The sequence below is a fragment of the Lycium barbarum genome, chromosome 11, assembly GCF_019175385.1.
Source record: "Lycium barbarum isolate Lr01 chromosome 11, ASM1917538v2, whole genome shotgun sequence".
Taxonomy (NCBI): Eukaryota; Viridiplantae; Streptophyta; class Magnoliopsida; order Solanales; family Solanaceae; genus Lycium; species Lycium barbarum.
The window spans coordinates 150,075-167,476 of NC_083347.1; the positions used below are offsets into that span (position 1 = coordinate 150,075).

Genomic DNA, 17,402 nt, shown 5'->3' on the forward strand with positions numbered 1-17,402 from the left:
ATAAAAAAATTGCAATAAAAATTCAACATTGGAGGCTTGAAATAGATAAAATGAAATGAAATTCTCTTGAGAAAAATGCATGAAATCAAATCTCATAAGATGTGTTGTCAAAACACAAAAATCATTTCAGATAGAACAAAATTGTGTTTGGACAAATGCAAATTCAACAACACATTCGAATTATTAATGAAGAGAAACAAAAAGGAAAAAGAGGGTTTGGAGTGGTGGACCCCTTTACATGAGAGGAAAAGAAAAAGGAAAGTAGGTAGCTAGCGGGGGCGTCGATAGAGGGGGAGATTGACGAAACCCTAGCAACACCAATCTCTCCCAACCCCCAAAAAGGATCGTTGCTTTCTCGAAAACATGGTCAGCGCTGCTTATTCAATTCAATTCAATTCTCTTCTCTATTTATATATATATATATATATTTGCTGAGTCTGTGCTTATTTGCAGAACAAGCTAGGAATAGGCCGCCGGGACAAAGTTCAGCAGTTTATCACCATTACTGGCGCAAGGTACCTCAGACAACCTACTTCATTTATTCATCCCGTTTGGGGAAAAACACGTCTAGATGGAAACTGATATGTAAGCATTTATTGTAGTTTGTCTGCGGCACAATTCTTACTACTTCTCGGCACTACTTTTGTGCTTCATCACGTCTCTTTCCTAAAAGCTGCTTGGCTCTGACTGCCTTGCAGAGCAAACAACAGATACCAATCATATTGCTTGTATCAACAAACAAACTTTGCACAACCGACTTCCATATTCTATGCCAATAACATTAGAAGCTTATCATGGAAATGAATAAATAAATTAAGTGTTGTTCCGTATAACGGATTCCCACTTTCTCCTTCCTGCTCTAAATAACATGGCCCAGGATTTATGCTCGAAATTAGGTTCTAACACTACCATTCCATGTGAGAAATTATTACTTGATTATCTTCCGGAGATGGGTCAACAATTGTTGGCTAATCTTAACCAAGGTACTTAGGTGGCGTTATGCTGAAGGCACAAGACAACTATTAGAATCTGTACAAAACAGACATCGTGGATACAATCATCATAGTTGAAGTATCATAGTTAGTTGCAACTCCTGGTTAGTAAGCTAATTTTATGCTCCTTCATCTGTGGTTGCTTGTGTTACAGACCATTGATTGTATTAGATATCATATAGATGACACAACTATTGCTTTTTTCATTTCTGAAACTTCCCAATAAGAGGGTAACTCGGTAACTCCAATAACTCTAAAGATCCTGAAGCTAGCAAAGTTTTGGCACCCAAGTTTTATAGCAACGGCGTTAATTTTTTAAGAAACATACCGTGTCCTTTTGATGAAGCAATTTCTTTGGTTCTCTTTGGTGCCCAAAGCTAGAAAAGTTTCTCTTATTGTTTTTAGTGTTGAAGATATGAGCTTTTAGACAAATATGACTCAGCTAATTAGGCAAGACACAGAAGGGCACACTAACTTTCTGATAAGTTAGAGAATTTTATACATGAAAACCAGCATCAAGTTATTGCTGGTGGTGTGAAACAGTTACACCCAAAAGCGGGTCCTTGATGACAGTGAAAAGAGCTGATAAAAATGCAAGCACGCTAATTTGAAGTGTTGGAAAAGTATTTAAATCCTAGTTTGAACATTAATGTATCTAAGAACTGAAGCTAAGTAAAATAAGAGTGCAATTCCATCACCCATTAACCATTCTTAGTACGAAGAAATTGTAAAAGGATTAACTTCACAAACACACACACTGTGTGTGTATATACACACACATTGTGTTGTCCGGACCAAATCGCACGCACTTCGGCTAATTCCACGGGTACCACTACCTTTCATTTGCAAAGGCATCGGGTAACTTTGTCCACCAAGGCTTGAAAATCACCTAGCATTTTTGCAAATACTAGATATAAATTTTGGAATGCCAAGAAAGGTTTAGCATCGTTTAATTGGTCCACATAATAGAAGATAAAGTTCCTTGATGTTATTCTTTTTCGCCCCGGAAGAACTGGTGAAGTGATTAGACATGACATGGCACAACTTCAGGACATGACCCTAAATAGGAAGGTGTGGCGGTCGAGAATTATGGTAGAAGGGTAGTAAGTAGCCGAGTGGTATCACACTTTAGGTGGGAGAGGTAGGGGCTTATTAGTAGTCTTATATAGTAATTGCGTAATTTCTATTCTTCGATGTGTATTCCTATCGGTTGCGCCTTTGCTTTATATCTTGTTACTTTGCTGTCATATTTTTTGAATCTGCGTCGAATTTCTTTCTTTTATTTTCCTTTCATTTCTTTTCTTTTTTCCTTTTGAGTCGAGGGTCTTTCAGAAATAGCCTCTCTGCCCACGAAGGCAGGGGTAAGGTCTGTGTACATCCTACCCTTCCGAGACTCCACTTGTGGGATTACACTGGGTATGTTGTTGCTGTATTTTACAAGTTATGAATTTCATCCTTCATTTTAGTTTATAAATCTGTGTAACACCCCACTTGAACTATTGAGCTTGTGTGGAAAATCATACGTAGTTTTTAATTTAACTTTAAAGTTTAAAGTGGTTGATTTTTGTTGGAGGATTGTTACTTTCATAATCCTGTCAACTTTAAATATCTAAATTCTGGAAGTGTTTATTCGTCATTTTTTTTTTTTTTTTTTGATGAAATAAGATGTTGTATTAGGAAGGCATCAAGTAGATGCAAGTTACATACACAAAAGAATCATGGTTAACTCCTGAGAACAAAAACTTCAATTCTAAATCAGGGAGTTAACCAGAAAGCAGAAATATGGTCTCTAAGCCATATTGATGGAGCTAATGAAGTCTAAAAGGGATAATATGTCATTTACAGGGGATTGATTGCTCCAACTGAAAAGATTAAAAAGACAGAAAGATTTTAAACTACTGCTTGGAGTTGAGATACCATCAAAACATCTGTGATTCCTTTCCTTCCAAATACTCCAAAAGATACATGCAGGAATCATCTGCCAGGTCTTCTTGATGGAACTATCAACTTCTTTTAGGTTCCAACTTTCCACTGCTTCTTTGACATTCTGAGGAATAGACCAGTTGACCAGAGATTGAGATGAACATATTCCATAGAGTTGCTGCCTCTGAACAGTGTAGGAACAAATGATTCACTGTCTCCAAACTATTGTGACACATGTAGCATCTGTTAACTAGCTCAAACTTCCTCCTATTTAAGTTGTCCGCTGTAAGGATAGCATTTCTGAGGGTAGTCCAGGTGAAACACTTAATCTTAGGAGGCAGTCTAGTCTTACAAAGTAATTTCCAGGGCCAGAGGTCTGTCCTATCATTAGAGGAGCATAATTTGTTGTAGCCTTCCTTCACTGTGTAGATACCTTTTTCAGACCTGCCTCATTTTATGCTATCTGGTAATTGTGGAGACATTGGGGCCCCTTCCAGAACTCTGAAAATATCAGTGAGTTCATCAACCTCCCAATCCTGAATGTTCCTCCTAAAGTGAGGTGCCCATATTCCATCTTCTCTATTTTGAGCCACTGAAGAGTTTGGATCAGAAGCTATTCTGTAGGCAAGAGGATGTGAAATACTAAGTGGTTGATTGTTGAGCCATCTATCCTTCCAAAATTTTACTGAATTTCCATTCCCAATCCTGAAAGACAGTTGCTCGTCACTGGATTCCTTGGGAAACATTGAAGTCATTTATGCTTGAGCAGTTTAAAATTTTTAATTTCCAAAAGTTCTGTGGATTAAGTTGCAATAGTTGTGTACTACATAGTGATAACTCTCCAATCATCCTATTTGTACACAGTGAAAAAGTTGCTCTTCAGGCTTTGAAGGCCAGTGATTGGAATCTTGAAGGAGCATTTGATATATTTTACAGCCAGTCACAAGTCAAGTCATCTGCTGATACAAGGCGGTTGGAGGAGCTTTACAATAGATACAAAGGCAAGCTTAGTATCATACATCTTTCTTAACTAGATACCACTTTTTGGTTTTGCAATTTATTTGCTTGCTCTTTTGATATCGTGAAGTCTTGATATGTGCTGTCAAGAAACAAAAAAGATTTTTGCTATTCTGATTCGACTTTGTTCTTTTATTCAATATTAGTTTTTGTGCACACATGTTGCATGTGTACACTATCATGTCAATGAGTGAAAATATTCACATTAGTTAGCAGTTTCAAAAATAAAATAAAATACTGTAGTCACATAAATATTATTAAAAATTGTTTGAGTTACAAAATAATAATTAAATGAAAAAGTGTTTGTTATCCCACATCGGTGATAAGGGATCGTTGATCTCTTTATATGATCTTATGCAACCCCCCCACCCCGCGGGGTCTTATATTGTCCACTCTCCAAATGTCCAGTCCCGGGCGCGGGGGCGGGGGGGGATCCCGCATTGGTGGGATAAGGGATCCTTGGTCTCATTATATGGTCTTGTGCAATCCTCGCCTCATGAACTGACTTTTGGGGTTGAATTAGGCCCAATGTCTATTTATCATTCTTGAAGAAATAATGAATGGTAATCCTATTTACCTAACTCAAAAAAAATAAAATCCTCCCCATAGAAGTCCTAGAATGCCTTATTATTATTTTGATATGAGGGTTCTGCATTTGCTTTAGAAACCCAGACAAAGTGGCACAAAGTGACATTTAACATAACCATGCTTGCAACCAGGGGTGACAAATTCAGTCCAAACCCATATGACCTGTCCCAACCCCTCCAAGTTTTAATGGGTTGGGCATGGGCTACATTAAAAATGGATTATGTTTAGGCACAACCCAATCTTAACCCATGACAACAGCTAGCCCAAACGCAACCCATGAAGCAGCCCAAACTGAACTTGTCACTTTTCAAACTTCAATCCCAATAATTAGAGCTCAACCCAACACATGCATACCAATTTCAATCCCAATAAATGTTATACTTCCTTCCAATCATGTTTGGATATGTTATTCTATCATCCATCTAGACTATCTAAATATTTACTTGAAGTTTTTGGTGTAAAAATTTTTTAGTCGAACATGCATAACATGTAGGCCACCTCTTTAATAACTTTTTTATCATTACCTCAATAAATTCTAACTTCCTCGTAAATAACGGATATTATACAGATTATAGATTAAAGTATAAAAAATATTTTATGACAATTTGTATCTTACTTTTGAAATAGATCTAGTCCTATTAATGGTAAAATTGGAAAAAAGAAATTAAAAATCGTAACTTAATTATTTTCCTAATTTCTAGCCCATCTTGACCCCGCCCATCTTAGCCCAAGTAGATGTTGGGCAAGGTTGGGTAATCACTCGTTTATTGACCCAAACCGACCATTTGCCACCCCTATTAGTCTTTGAGTAGAAACTTCAATTAAACAATAGCATCCAAAGCACAATATCTAGTTCAATAAGAGTGTAGCAATAAAAATTAGGTGTAAAATTCAGCTGATAGCATTAGCTTTATCTTGATCGGGGGAGAGAACGGAGGAATACCATATTACCCAATATGTCCGACAAGTCGCACTAACAAAGGTATCGAGATATCCTAGGGGGAAAGAGGAAGTGGGTGTTGGTTTTTGGGGGTGCTTGGGGCTGAAGAAGGGGACAAGGAGCTGATGCTGGTGTCCGGAATAAGAGAAGGGTTTGCACCAAGAAGAAGCGGAGGGGTGTTGGTCAGTGGAAAGATGAGCAGTAATGAGGGATTGGGGTTCTTTTTGTTGGGAATGGGTTGCCCCCTTATGTGGATTTTGTATATGTTCCCTAGTGTAGAAATTAAGGGAAAGCAATTTTAGCCTTATAACTACCAATCAAGTACGTAGATTTTGACCTTCACTAAGCATTTTTGAGAACAAATTTGGAAAACGGACACTATTTGCTAGATATAAAGCTGTATGACTGTAAACAGAACAGCCTAGAGTTTACTAATGTTATTTGAATTTAAAGTAGACTATTTGCATTCACATGCATATTTTACATGTGACTATCACGGAACATGTGGTTTGTGTTTCATCTTGCATTTCTTACTAATTATCATTTTTGTGATGGACATTCTTTTCTTTTGCAGACCCATATTCTGACATGATTTTGGCTGATGGTATTAGCCTCCTCTGCAATGACATTCAGGTGGGTTAGTCTAGTTGGTTAATCTAATGAGTTGAGGGCCGAAGCCTCACACACCACCATCATGATGGACCTTTTGACTGAAACCAAGAAGGCCACTTATTATATTGTTACAGTTTTCAGACAAATTCTATTAAGTATTTTTTGTGGTTTTAGTTTGTTGTATAATTTTTCCTTTTAAACTTGTTCTAAATTTCAAGTTTTTTAACATAATGATGTGTAGGTATATTGCACGTTTAGCATCTTCTACCTATTTTCTGTTAAGTTTATTTCTTATTACGCTTGAGTACATTTTAACTCTTTTGATTTATTGTCAGGTTGATCCTCAGGATATAGTTATGGTATGTGCTATTAACTTTACCCTCTCGTCTAATTTCCTATTTCTATCTCTCCATTCCCTTTTAAGGATTCATTTTGGAGGGAGGATTTGGCTCAAAGAAGATGTTTATCAATAGAATTATTCTGAAGAAGTAATAGCACTGAAGAAACTACCATTGATTATACTTTTACAGTTGGCCATATTGCTATTAAATTTTAAGGTGATACAATTGTCCTTGCCTTATCAAACCCGATACTTGTTCCCGATTTCTGATGACTTCACAAACAAAAAGATGGTATTGCAGTAAAATTGAAGCCAAACAACCATTTTTTTTTTTAATGAAGATGGTGATCTTTCACTTAATAGATATGTTTTAAATTTCTGTTTTGCTATAATTTATGCAAGTATAAGAGCTTCAAAGATTGAAGATAATAATAGCAATGACAACAACTACAATAGTAATTATAATAACAATTGTAATAGTGAAGTAATGATAGTATAGTAATTATAATAACAACAACAAATAATAATCTTAAGAAGAAGAATTACCCCTAGAGTAATTTTCCTCCGATGAATAGGGTGATGCCGGGCACAATGAAAGAGGCTATGCATAGTTGGAATCAGAGGAGGGGGCAGAGAAGATCAAGGGCATGGAGTGTCACCCCTTTAGCAATCATGTGGGTCATTTGGAAAGAGAGAAATAGGAGGGCATTTGAAGGGGTGGAGCAAGGTTTTGTAAAGTTGCAAAGTAGTGTGTTATTCTAGCTTCCTTTTAGTGTACTTATGAGGTCCCTATTTGTATAGAGGATTTAGTGGTGTCAATGGTACGGTTCGAGTAGTTATTTTAGAAAATTTATTACCATACCAATTTTTCGGTTGGTTTTATTTTGTAGAACCAAAATTAGACTTTTCGAAACTATCCCATCATCTCGGTTTCTCTTTGGTATAGGCACGGTTTGGTTAATTTTCCGTATTGTTTTTTAGAAAAAGAAGATCGTGTTATATATAATCACTAGTAAAAGTTGAAGCACGATATACATACTTGTATAGGACTTTGGCAAGAACTCTCTAGGCATTTTTACTGTTTAGAAGTTATTAATTCACGAAAACATGAAAGACGACAAGAATAAAGATTGATTCTACTATTTTACGGTAGTGTAAAATTACTGTAAAACAGTGTTAAGCAAAGACAAAAAGTATAATTTAGATCGCACGAGGGGGAAAAAGTCAAGATGAGACTCAAGAACCGAGTCTACTAAGATTAAGTATTCAATAAGAGAAATTTAAAATCATACGAGAAAAGATATCTAATACTTTGTAGCTTTCTATCAAGAACGTTGGAATACCTTGTAGCTTACAACTAGTTACTACTCGAGATGCTAGAACTAACTTAATTTCAATACGAGCATTATAATAGGTTTCAGAGTTGGAACTTTAGGGGCTAATTATGTTGCCAGCTTGTGGTCGTTTTCATCATCCCGAACCCAAGGCAATTTTTTTAATATTTTATTACATTTAAATTTAATATATAAAATATATTTTACACATATAAACTTATTCGGTACAGTTCGGTATTTTTATAAAATTAAAAATCAACCTAATTATTCGGTACAATTATAAATTTATATAAATACCGTTGGTTTTATTAAAAGAAACCTAAAAATCGGTACGGTTAGGTCGGTTTTTTGAAAACCATTGACACGGATTGGATCTCTTTTGTTGAGAATCATATTTTGGTGTAGATTCTCTTCTTTTGGTATACGGGGACTTCCCCATTTGTTAATAAAATACTTACCTTATTAAAAAAAAGTAATTGTCTCGCCTATTCCAAATAAGTAAGAAAAGCAGAGAAAGATAAAAGGGATATTTTTTTTTTTTTTTTTTTTAGGAGTTGCCTGATATTTGATTGACATAAAAGATTGAATTCAATTACAGTTGGTTCTTTCATGGCACATGAAAGCTGCAACCATGTGTGAATTCTCAAAGCAGGAGTTCATTGGTGGATTACAATCTCTCGGGTAAGCCTAGGTTAAGACCTGTGGACTTCTATAATATTATCTTTTTTACTCTCTCAACTACAAATGTTAAATGTTTGATCTAATGAAACCTGTCTCCTGAATAGCAGAATAGATTCATTGGACAAGCTCAGAGAAAAGTTGCCATTTATGCGTTCAGAGATGAGAGATGAACGTATGTGATGACATGGAACTCTCCTTGTGTTGTCAAAGAAGTTTTTGCCTTTTTTTAATAATTTCTTAAATCAACTCTAAATCTGGATACAGGCTCTTTGAACATTTGATTTGATTTAATCAGATGAAAAGTTCCTGACTTCTAATTTTTTATTTACTTTGTTCAGATAAATTCCGAGAGATTTACAACTTTGCTTTCAGCTGGGCAAAGGAGAAGGTTTGTCTTCCTGATCACTCACCTTTCCCTTGCTAATTCAAAGGCCTTTTGTGTTTTGCTTGTTCGAATTGATCAATATGAATTAAGAATATTTATTCATTCATTTCCCTTCCTTTTTTAGTCCCTCTTTTGTGCATTCATTTCATTTTGTTAAATACCTGTGATACTGATAATGGTGTCTAGGAAACAGCAACTAGTCACTTGTTTAATGACCATTTTAAAGTTTTTCCTTTTCTTTTCTTTTTCCTGTTTTCAGTTAAAACCAACATCCAATCTAAGTTTCTTAATTTTGTACCACAATACTGGAGGTATTTAAGCCTGTATACTACTTAGTCTAATAAATGAATAGTCGTATTGCAAAAGCTACTTAGGCATCTTAGTTTGTACCAAGCATCTTTAGGTATGATTGCTTTTAACTCTTGATGCGGGGTCAGAGGCATAAGAGAATCTAAAACGAACCAACCATCTTTTTAAGGCTGTCACAATTCTCCAATGGTTTTGAATTCCAAAGGAAAATTGTCATTAACACACATGGCTTTAATAGTTCTTTATTTTCTTTTTCCTTCTTTTTGTGAGAAAAGTCCCAAAATAAGATCTACTTCTTTGAAAGTGCCTTAAAAGTTTTTTTTTTTTTTGAGACAATGTAGTGCCTTAAAAGTTTTAAATGTTATCAGTGCATGCCAGCCCAAGACAAAGCAACGGCGAAAAATGACTTTTGGTAAAATTTAAAGATCATGTCCTACTAGTAAACCAAGAAAAAGTATAAAGGTTTGGTTACTCAACTATCATTCCCTTAAGCTCTTGGATGAAAAACTCATTAATACTTGGCAGAATTCAGAAGACAGAAACTGATAGTTATCTTTTTAATGTCATCTGAAGTTAGTAATTGGAGCCCTGGATGGATTATCTGTAAATTCTTTTTCCAATGTTTTTTGGCAGGAGAAGCTGGATAGGTATCCAAGTTTAGCAGATGTGTCCCATACCTTGTCATTTTAACCCACTTTTGTTTTTGCTTTGTGAAGATGTTTATTCTACGTAACATATTTCAATTCTGGGTGATGTGATATGCAATGAGGTATATGCTGGGACATGAGATTTGCAGGTTTAATATATGAGGAATAGTGCTGCCTGTCTATGAATTTTTCTCTTTATCTTAATGATGATATAGGGGGAAATGGAAAACAACTATTGATCAGTCAAGAGATGCTTACAAAAGTGCTCATGTTTGCAGTCATATGCGTAAAGAAAGAAACTGTATAAAGTTAAAACAACTCTTTACAGATAGCTGAGATGATCAAAACTGCAAAATGAAACTTTTTAAATCCAATTTGCAGCAGCTATTTATGTTTTCTGCTCTTCTTTGCTTTGTATTAGTTATACATACTGCTTTCTTAAACCAGGAAGCTCTCAATATCTAGATAATGTCTAAATTGTTAGTCATGGTTTTGGGAGGGGAAGTTCTGAAGTTTCTCCAGTTTGCCTTTGTAATCTTACTTTTTTTATTGGAAGGGAGTGGAGTACAATTGTCATTTTTAGATATGAACCTCAATGTATTTTTTTTTGATAATGGTGAGGTATTATTGATGTAACAAAAGCACTAAGAAAGTGATTCAGACACACTTACGTCGTCTTCTTAAATTTCAGGGTCAGAAATCATTGGCCTTGGACACGGCTATTGGGATGTGGCAGTTGCTGTTTGCAGAAAAGCAGTGGCCATTGGTTGATCATTGGTGTCAATTTCTACAGGTTGTTGAAAGAACAAGAAGTGCTGAATTTTGTATATTTCTTCACTGGTTTCTGTTTGCGTCACGTACATGTCTCTAAATGATTTCTCTCTCTTCACCTTTGGTCTTTATTGCCACCAACTTAAACTAATCTGCTCTTCGAAGTGATTATAGGCTTAAAGAGGAAGCTGTAACTCATCTCTACTCCTTATTTTGATCTGCCATGTAATTCAGGCAAGGCACAACAAGGCTATTTCACGGGATACTTGGTCTCAGCTACTGGAATTTGCAAGGGTAAGTTACTCTTCATCTACTTTAGCGTTTTACCTTTTGAACTCACCCACTTTCCATCTCTCGCTGCTGTCTTTATGTTAAAAGTTTTACATCAGTATAACAACAACAACAACAACATACCCAGTGTAATCCCACAAGTGGGGTCTGGGGAGGGTAAGATGTACGCAGACCTTACCTCTACCTTTTGAGGGGTAGAGAGGCTGTTTCCGATAGACCCTCAGCGATACCTGGACCTGACAATAACCAGAATTCAACAAATATTCAAAAAAAAATAAAAAATTCCTTTTTAATTCCAGTCCAACCCCACAACAAATTTTGAAAACATTGAGACAAAATGCTAAAAATGCTAAAAATTTCATCTTTTTAATGGGTCCTCCATGAAAAAGGAACCAAGGATACCTAGACCCAACATTAACCAAAATTCAACAAAAATATTCACAAGAAAAAAAAAAGAAAAAAAAAAGAGGAATCAGACCTACAGCCAAAAGAACCACACAAAAGTATTTCTCCAAACTATTTATTCGAAGAACAAAATCAACAATTTAGGACATACGACATAAGATATACCCCCTTTGTTTCAATTTATGACCTATTTTCTTAATAGTCTGTGTCAAAAGGAATGATCTTTTTCTATATTTAGAAATAATTTATCTTTATGCAATGATTAACCGCCACACAAAATATATGCGACTCATTTAACACCACAAGTTTAAAAGTCTTTCTCTACTTTCTTAAATTCCGTGCTAAGTCATATGAGTTCACATACATTAAAACAGGAGTAAAAAAAGAACAAATTTTTTTTCCCAATAATCTTTAAACCATGGAACAATTAAAGGAAAAATTACCTCAATTTCTCGCTAATAAATTAAGAAACCCTCTCTAAACAATTTATTTGAAGAGCAGAATAAAAAAAAATAGGTCATACAACATAAGGAATTTATTAAAAAAAATGATCTTTAAGACAATAATAATTAATAAAACGAATTAAAGGGGAAAAAAAATACCTCAAGGGCGAAATTTTTGGAGTTTTACATCAGTATATATTACGTAAATTGACATTTGTGATTATCAATGCAGAATGTGGACCCTGCATTATCAAATTATGATGCTGAAGGAGCTTGGCCATATCTTATAGATGAATTTGTTGAGTACTTGACTGAAAATGGTATTGTCCAAATTGGTCAAATGAGTGATTGGAGCCAGAAATGCTGATGTTTTGCTGCAGTTGCTACCGTCCTTTGTAACATTATTGTTTGGTGTTTGTACTGTTTCCAGTTTTCAAGAACAAATTCATGTACAAAGTATGCGAGGAAAGGACTACTCTAAATGCAAAGTTATTGTTGACTTGATTTGGATTTCTTGGACAAATTAAACACTTGTACATGGGAGCCAATCATTTGAGCCCCAGGAGAAGCAAAAAATGGAGGAGCCTATGTTATTTCCTGACACTTGTCTAACAATGTAAGAATCTCATGCTAACTTCCACAGTCTGTTATTTGTCTCCTCTGGTTGATCATCCAAAAAAGAAAGCAACAAAAAGGAAATGAGTTGCTACCCGTATCACTAGGTACCTCTCCAATGCGGAATATGGTGTTTGAATGACATTACCTGCTCCAAACTCTGCTTAGGAGTTGTGAGTAATGGTCGGCGTTGCCCTTCGGCTTGTTTGACCTTGCGAAGCCTCATGTGTATCAACTGCCACCTCCTTGGTAAGAATACTTGCCGGTCAAATTCTGAAATACTCTCCTAATATCTCTCTTCAAAGTAATGAATGCATATTCTCCCAATAATAATATTATTGCCATGTGATTCTCCCAATAATAATACCAATTTTAATGTTAAATGCTTTAATCTTAAGGACTTGTAAGGTAGATACCAGAATTACCTATACATGAAATACAAGTTCTTTTTCCCATTTCTCGAACCAGTTGCTTACAATTTGGCGAGGCACCGCCACTCTCATTGGGCAATCACCACAAGTGCAGGCCGAGAACTCGTTCTACATACAGAGCACCAAAAAGAAGTATATAGAGCAAGTTAAAGTGCCAAAGTTTAGAGATCCTCGGAGAATTGAATCTCCTGGTCCCTCTTTTCAGCTGACGGGTACACAAGCAAGCAGTATTGTCTGACCTTCGCCATGACAACAACAAACGATGTCCAGGAAGAGAAGAATATGCTGTACTGCTTCTCTGGAGCAGAGCCAGGCAGAATGAAAGGGCCACCCAAGGCAATCCTAATAACTAAAAGTTAAAACTTATCAGGTGGAAGGTGACTCTTTATGAGAGTGGAGGCTAATATGCATGTATTTAACCAATCAACTCTGCATTCTGATGAAACGAAAAGTATAATCAAAATGGATATACCTATTCAATCATTCACGTATTCTCTTCATTATTTTGAACCCAATTGCACTCTGAATTGAAAGCTATCCTAACCAAGACGGTGCGTTAACACACTACATAGCTATGTCAAATACAACTGTTGTTTGCACTAAATATTGCGACATCAACTGGCTTTTATTCCTGTATTTCATTTGGTCGCTGCAACCAATGCCACGTGCTCTATAAGGTCCTACACTCGATTACTGCAGAATAAACATGTCCAGGAGAATAATTTTACAATAAGTTTCTCTGCATTTTTTTATTTCCAACTAATTTTTCTTTCTCGGAATTGGGGATCGCGGCTGCAAGGGAGCGGGGATTTGCTGGTTCAAAGAAAAAGAGCATACATGTAAGCTCACTCATTGTCATACCAGGATACAAGCTTCATGAAGGATTCACTCAGGCCAATCCCAGCTTTGGCATCAAATATGCTTGACGACGACAACAACAACAGCAACATACCCAGTGTAATCCCACGAGTGGGGTCTGGGGAGGTTAAGATGTACGCAAATCTTATCTCAACCTTTATGGGGTGGAGAGGTTGTTTCCGATAGACCCCTGGCTCAAAAGAAACGAAGTCAATCCAGGGTTGCAAGAGAAATAAGACAACAATATACCAAGAGACCAAACAAATGAAGCAACACATCGTACTATACACAAAATGTTAAAGATTTACACGATACCAAAATACTACTACTAAGGCAAGGAGAGAAGGAGATGGAAAAGCTATACACCCCCCCCCCCCCCCCTCGGTCTCTCAACACATCTGACGTCGCTATAAAAAAAAATCTAATACCTAATTCTCGACCTCCAAATCTTCCTATATAAGGATGTCCTCAGTCAGCTGAAGCTGTGTCATATCCTGTCTAATCAAACGCAACATTTATTCATTCGTACATGGTCCAAAAATTAACTCTATTTGCAACGTACCCTCACAATTAAAATCCTATTAAGAGTGGTTACCCTCTAGTACTTCTCATACGTTCGTGCTGTCCAAAGGAATGGCAGATTCACAGTAATCTCATTAAATTTTTTCTCCTTGTTCAAGTTCAATATATTTTTTCACATCAACTTGTTCTAGTGTAGATATTGCTACATGCGTCTTACATAAATTTAACCAAGAACTACTTCGATGCTATTTCAAGTGTGTTTGAGGTTGAGAGAGAACAATGTGCAAATCTACCTGGAGTCACTGACAAAATCATTTGAGGCAACATCCTCATCAGCGTAACCTAAAATGCCCTTCAGTGAACCCTCTGATGGCAAAGAATAAGCACCAAATTAAGACAAAGCAGCCAAGTTAAACTGCAGGCGGAGTCGTAAATTTATAGTACAGCTGTGGAAGGCAGGCATACTTTATGGCTTCTTTCACATCACCTTATGAAACACTCTTCTCTAGCCGACAAGTCCACAACAGAGACATTAGGTGTTGGAACACGAAAAGCCATTCCAGTGAGCTTTCCATTAAGTTCAGGAAGAGCCTTTCCGACAGCCTACCATTCAAATGGCCTGATACTATTACATCACAACTAACATACACCACCCAAAACGAGAGAGAGAAAAAGAGCAGCAAATACAGCTCTCCTGTATCTATTAAGTACCTTTGCATCGCCAGTTGAACCAGGGATAATGTTCTGCCCGGCACCACGGCCTCCTCGCCAATCCTTCATGGAAGGACCATCAACAGTCTTTTGTGTTGCTGAAGATAGCAACTTGCATTTTCAGAAAAGGAAAAATGAAAACAAGAAGAGTTATATATGTATAAGAAAGAGAGACAGACCTGTAGGTGCATGCACAGTTGTCATTAAACCCTCAACAATACCAAACTCCTCATTAGTAATCACAACAGCAACTTCCATAAGGATGCAATATTTCCTTTAGAAGGGCAGAACAAAACCTGCTTTAATGCAGAACAAAACTCTGTAGCTTCATGTAGTATATTTTTACCATTTACTTAGCATCAATAAATGGGTCATTGACTGCCACTACATGAATATCATCCCTAGATGTTGCAACTCGTAACACTAGTCTCCCAATGCGGCCAAAACCTGCCAGTTTGAACATGTATATTAGTATTGTTTACCCCGAATTTGGTAACCAATTGAATTTATATGTGGGTATAGGATATGTGCTTGAGTCTCAATATGAATCACAAAGAGGTGATATGAATGCTTGTTTATAGACGAATGACAGGTGCAAATACCGGATATATGCGCATGTAACGAGTCGATTGAAGAAATATAACGTAAATGACAAGATTTGCAATGGACCGAATCTGTATTTGGAGAGCAAGATTTGTATATATGTATTTTGTGTTACAAACGTTCTTGAAAGTAAAAAGATGAGCCAACCCCCTTGAGGGAGGAGGATATACCCTATTTATAGCAGTGAGCCCATGGGCCTCATACAATATGAATTAATAAAATAGCAATAAAAAGGACAGCCCCTGCACGGATTTGGTGGGATTAGACTGGCGGCGCCGTATGACACACGCATAGTTGGTAGCCGACCATGATGTGACACCACTGATGCGCTTCAGCAACGGTCATAACGGACCAACGGATACACGGACAAACGGATGTCCGGATCAACGGTGATGAACCCTCGGAAAGAGTCCCCGAAACATCGGTGGTATAGAGACCGGGCCAAATGGCGCCTCTGTTCAGCTTCGATTAAAGCGCTTGTCCGGAAAGGTGTGATGCCCCTCGTGCGAACTTCCGGTCCTTTTCTTCCTCCGATCCATAGTTTCTCCGGATTGACTCATATCCGGTTTTTACCGTATACAGATAGCCCCCACACTTCCCGGGCCAACGATCCATCGGAGTAACGGGAAGTGAATGAATCATACAACCGACCGCCCGGATGGCCTATCCTTATCTCCTTATTTTGGCGGGAATAGTTGCGTCACGTCTTCCCCTTTGCCGGCCACGTGTCCTTCTCCGGATGGTCCGCTCCTGTCAACCGCCTTTTGCATGTCATTTCGGGTCGCTTCGCATTAATGATGGGACACGTGGCGGTCCCCGATTGGCCATCCTTGATATTCGTTCCCCTCCTTATGCCTATATAAAGCCCCTCATTTCCTCATTTTTTCATTTTTACGATCTGCTCTTTCATTTCTTCTCTCCTCTGCGTTCTATCTTCATCCTTTCTACAGCAAATTTGTTGCCAAATCTTCGCTTATTTTTACGTGAAAGGGGGATTAATTTTGTCACCATTCTCGCCAACTGCTTTTTGCTCCAGTTGCTCTTCAAATCACCATTTCCTTCGTTTCTTTTGCATTATTTTCCGAAATCCTCTTCCCTTCATTCCTTCAACATGTCTGAAACCGCTTCTCCCGAAATTCCCTCGGTTTCATCCCCGGGGGCCGAGGCTGTGTCTCCGGCTAAACAAAAGAGTAACCCCGAAACTACAACCTCGGATATTATACCGGCCAAATTTAACTTCAATAAAGACCTTGAGGCGGAAAAGCCCTCTGCCGTCTCTGACCGGGGATACGACGTGAGGCGATATCCTTCCTCCATAACCGAGGATAAGCTTGACATAGTCCGGGCAGACTGTGGGTGGGACACACGCCCGGTAAGGGTTTTTGCACCCGGGCCGGACGAATCCATTACAGACTACCGGGAAGGGTTCTTGTACGTGTACACTTATCCCTTTACCCTCAAACTCGACCCCCCGATTGATCCGGTCATACTGGATATGTGCCGGACCTATGGCGTGACTTTGGCACAGATCGGCCCAATCGTTTGGAGGGTCGTTGCTTGCCTCCGGCTGCTGGCCAACAGAGCTGAGAAGGAATTCTCACTGGGCCACCTAATACGCCTGTATTCTCCGAGAATATTCCGGGGCGGTGTCATAAAACTAACCAAGCGCAGCCGGAACCCGTTTTTCTCGAAGATGGACGACGACCGGGACAGGGGATGGCTAGAACGCTACGTCCGGGTAAAAATCGAGGACATAATCCCGGCCGCCCATCTACCTTTTCCGGAGAAATGGAACGACAAGCGTAAGTTCGATCCTTTGAGCAATTGTTCTTACTTGTTCAACTGCTTTTGGTATTGTTTTCTCATTGCCCTTTCCTTATTTTTTGCAGCAAACGAATTTGTTCCCCCGGTTATTCGCAATCTGAGTGAATGGGTCACGACACTCCTCAGCCAGCTTCCCTATGAGGACCGAACATGGGCCCAT

General features: G+C 37.7%; 1 protein-coding gene and 1 pseudogene across 2 annotated transcripts; one reads left to right on the forward strand and one right to left on the reverse strand.

The window, feature by feature from the left end:
- The first annotated feature begins 202 nt into the window (after window positions 1-202).
- Window positions 203-12,279, forward strand: LOC132620380 (uncharacterized). Of its 2 annotated transcripts, none has more exons than XM_060335042.1 (11): window positions 203-366; window positions 454-515; window positions 3,780-3,916; window positions 6,035-6,093; window positions 6,408-6,431; window positions 8,345-8,427; window positions 8,532-8,599; window positions 8,766-8,815; window positions 10,460-10,561; window positions 10,774-10,833; window positions 11,911-12,279. In XM_060335042.1, exons 1-11 carry the CDS (start codon window positions 364-366, stop codon window positions 12,043-12,045), a joined length of 783 nt encoding a protein of 260 aa, XP_060191025.1. In that variant the 5' UTR covers window positions 203-363; the 3' UTR covers window positions 12,046-12,279. The 2 variants fall into 2 exon arrangements, with proteins under 2 accessions (XP_060191025.1, XP_060191026.1); XM_060335043.1 differs by having other exon boundaries at window positions 8,535-8,599.
- An 821-nt stretch (window positions 12,280-13,100) lies between these two features.
- LOC132617376 (glyceraldehyde-3-phosphate dehydrogenase GAPCP2, chloroplastic-like) lies at window positions 13,101-15,073 on the reverse strand (annotated as a pseudogene).
- Window positions 15,074-17,402: the final 2,329 nt, after the last annotated feature.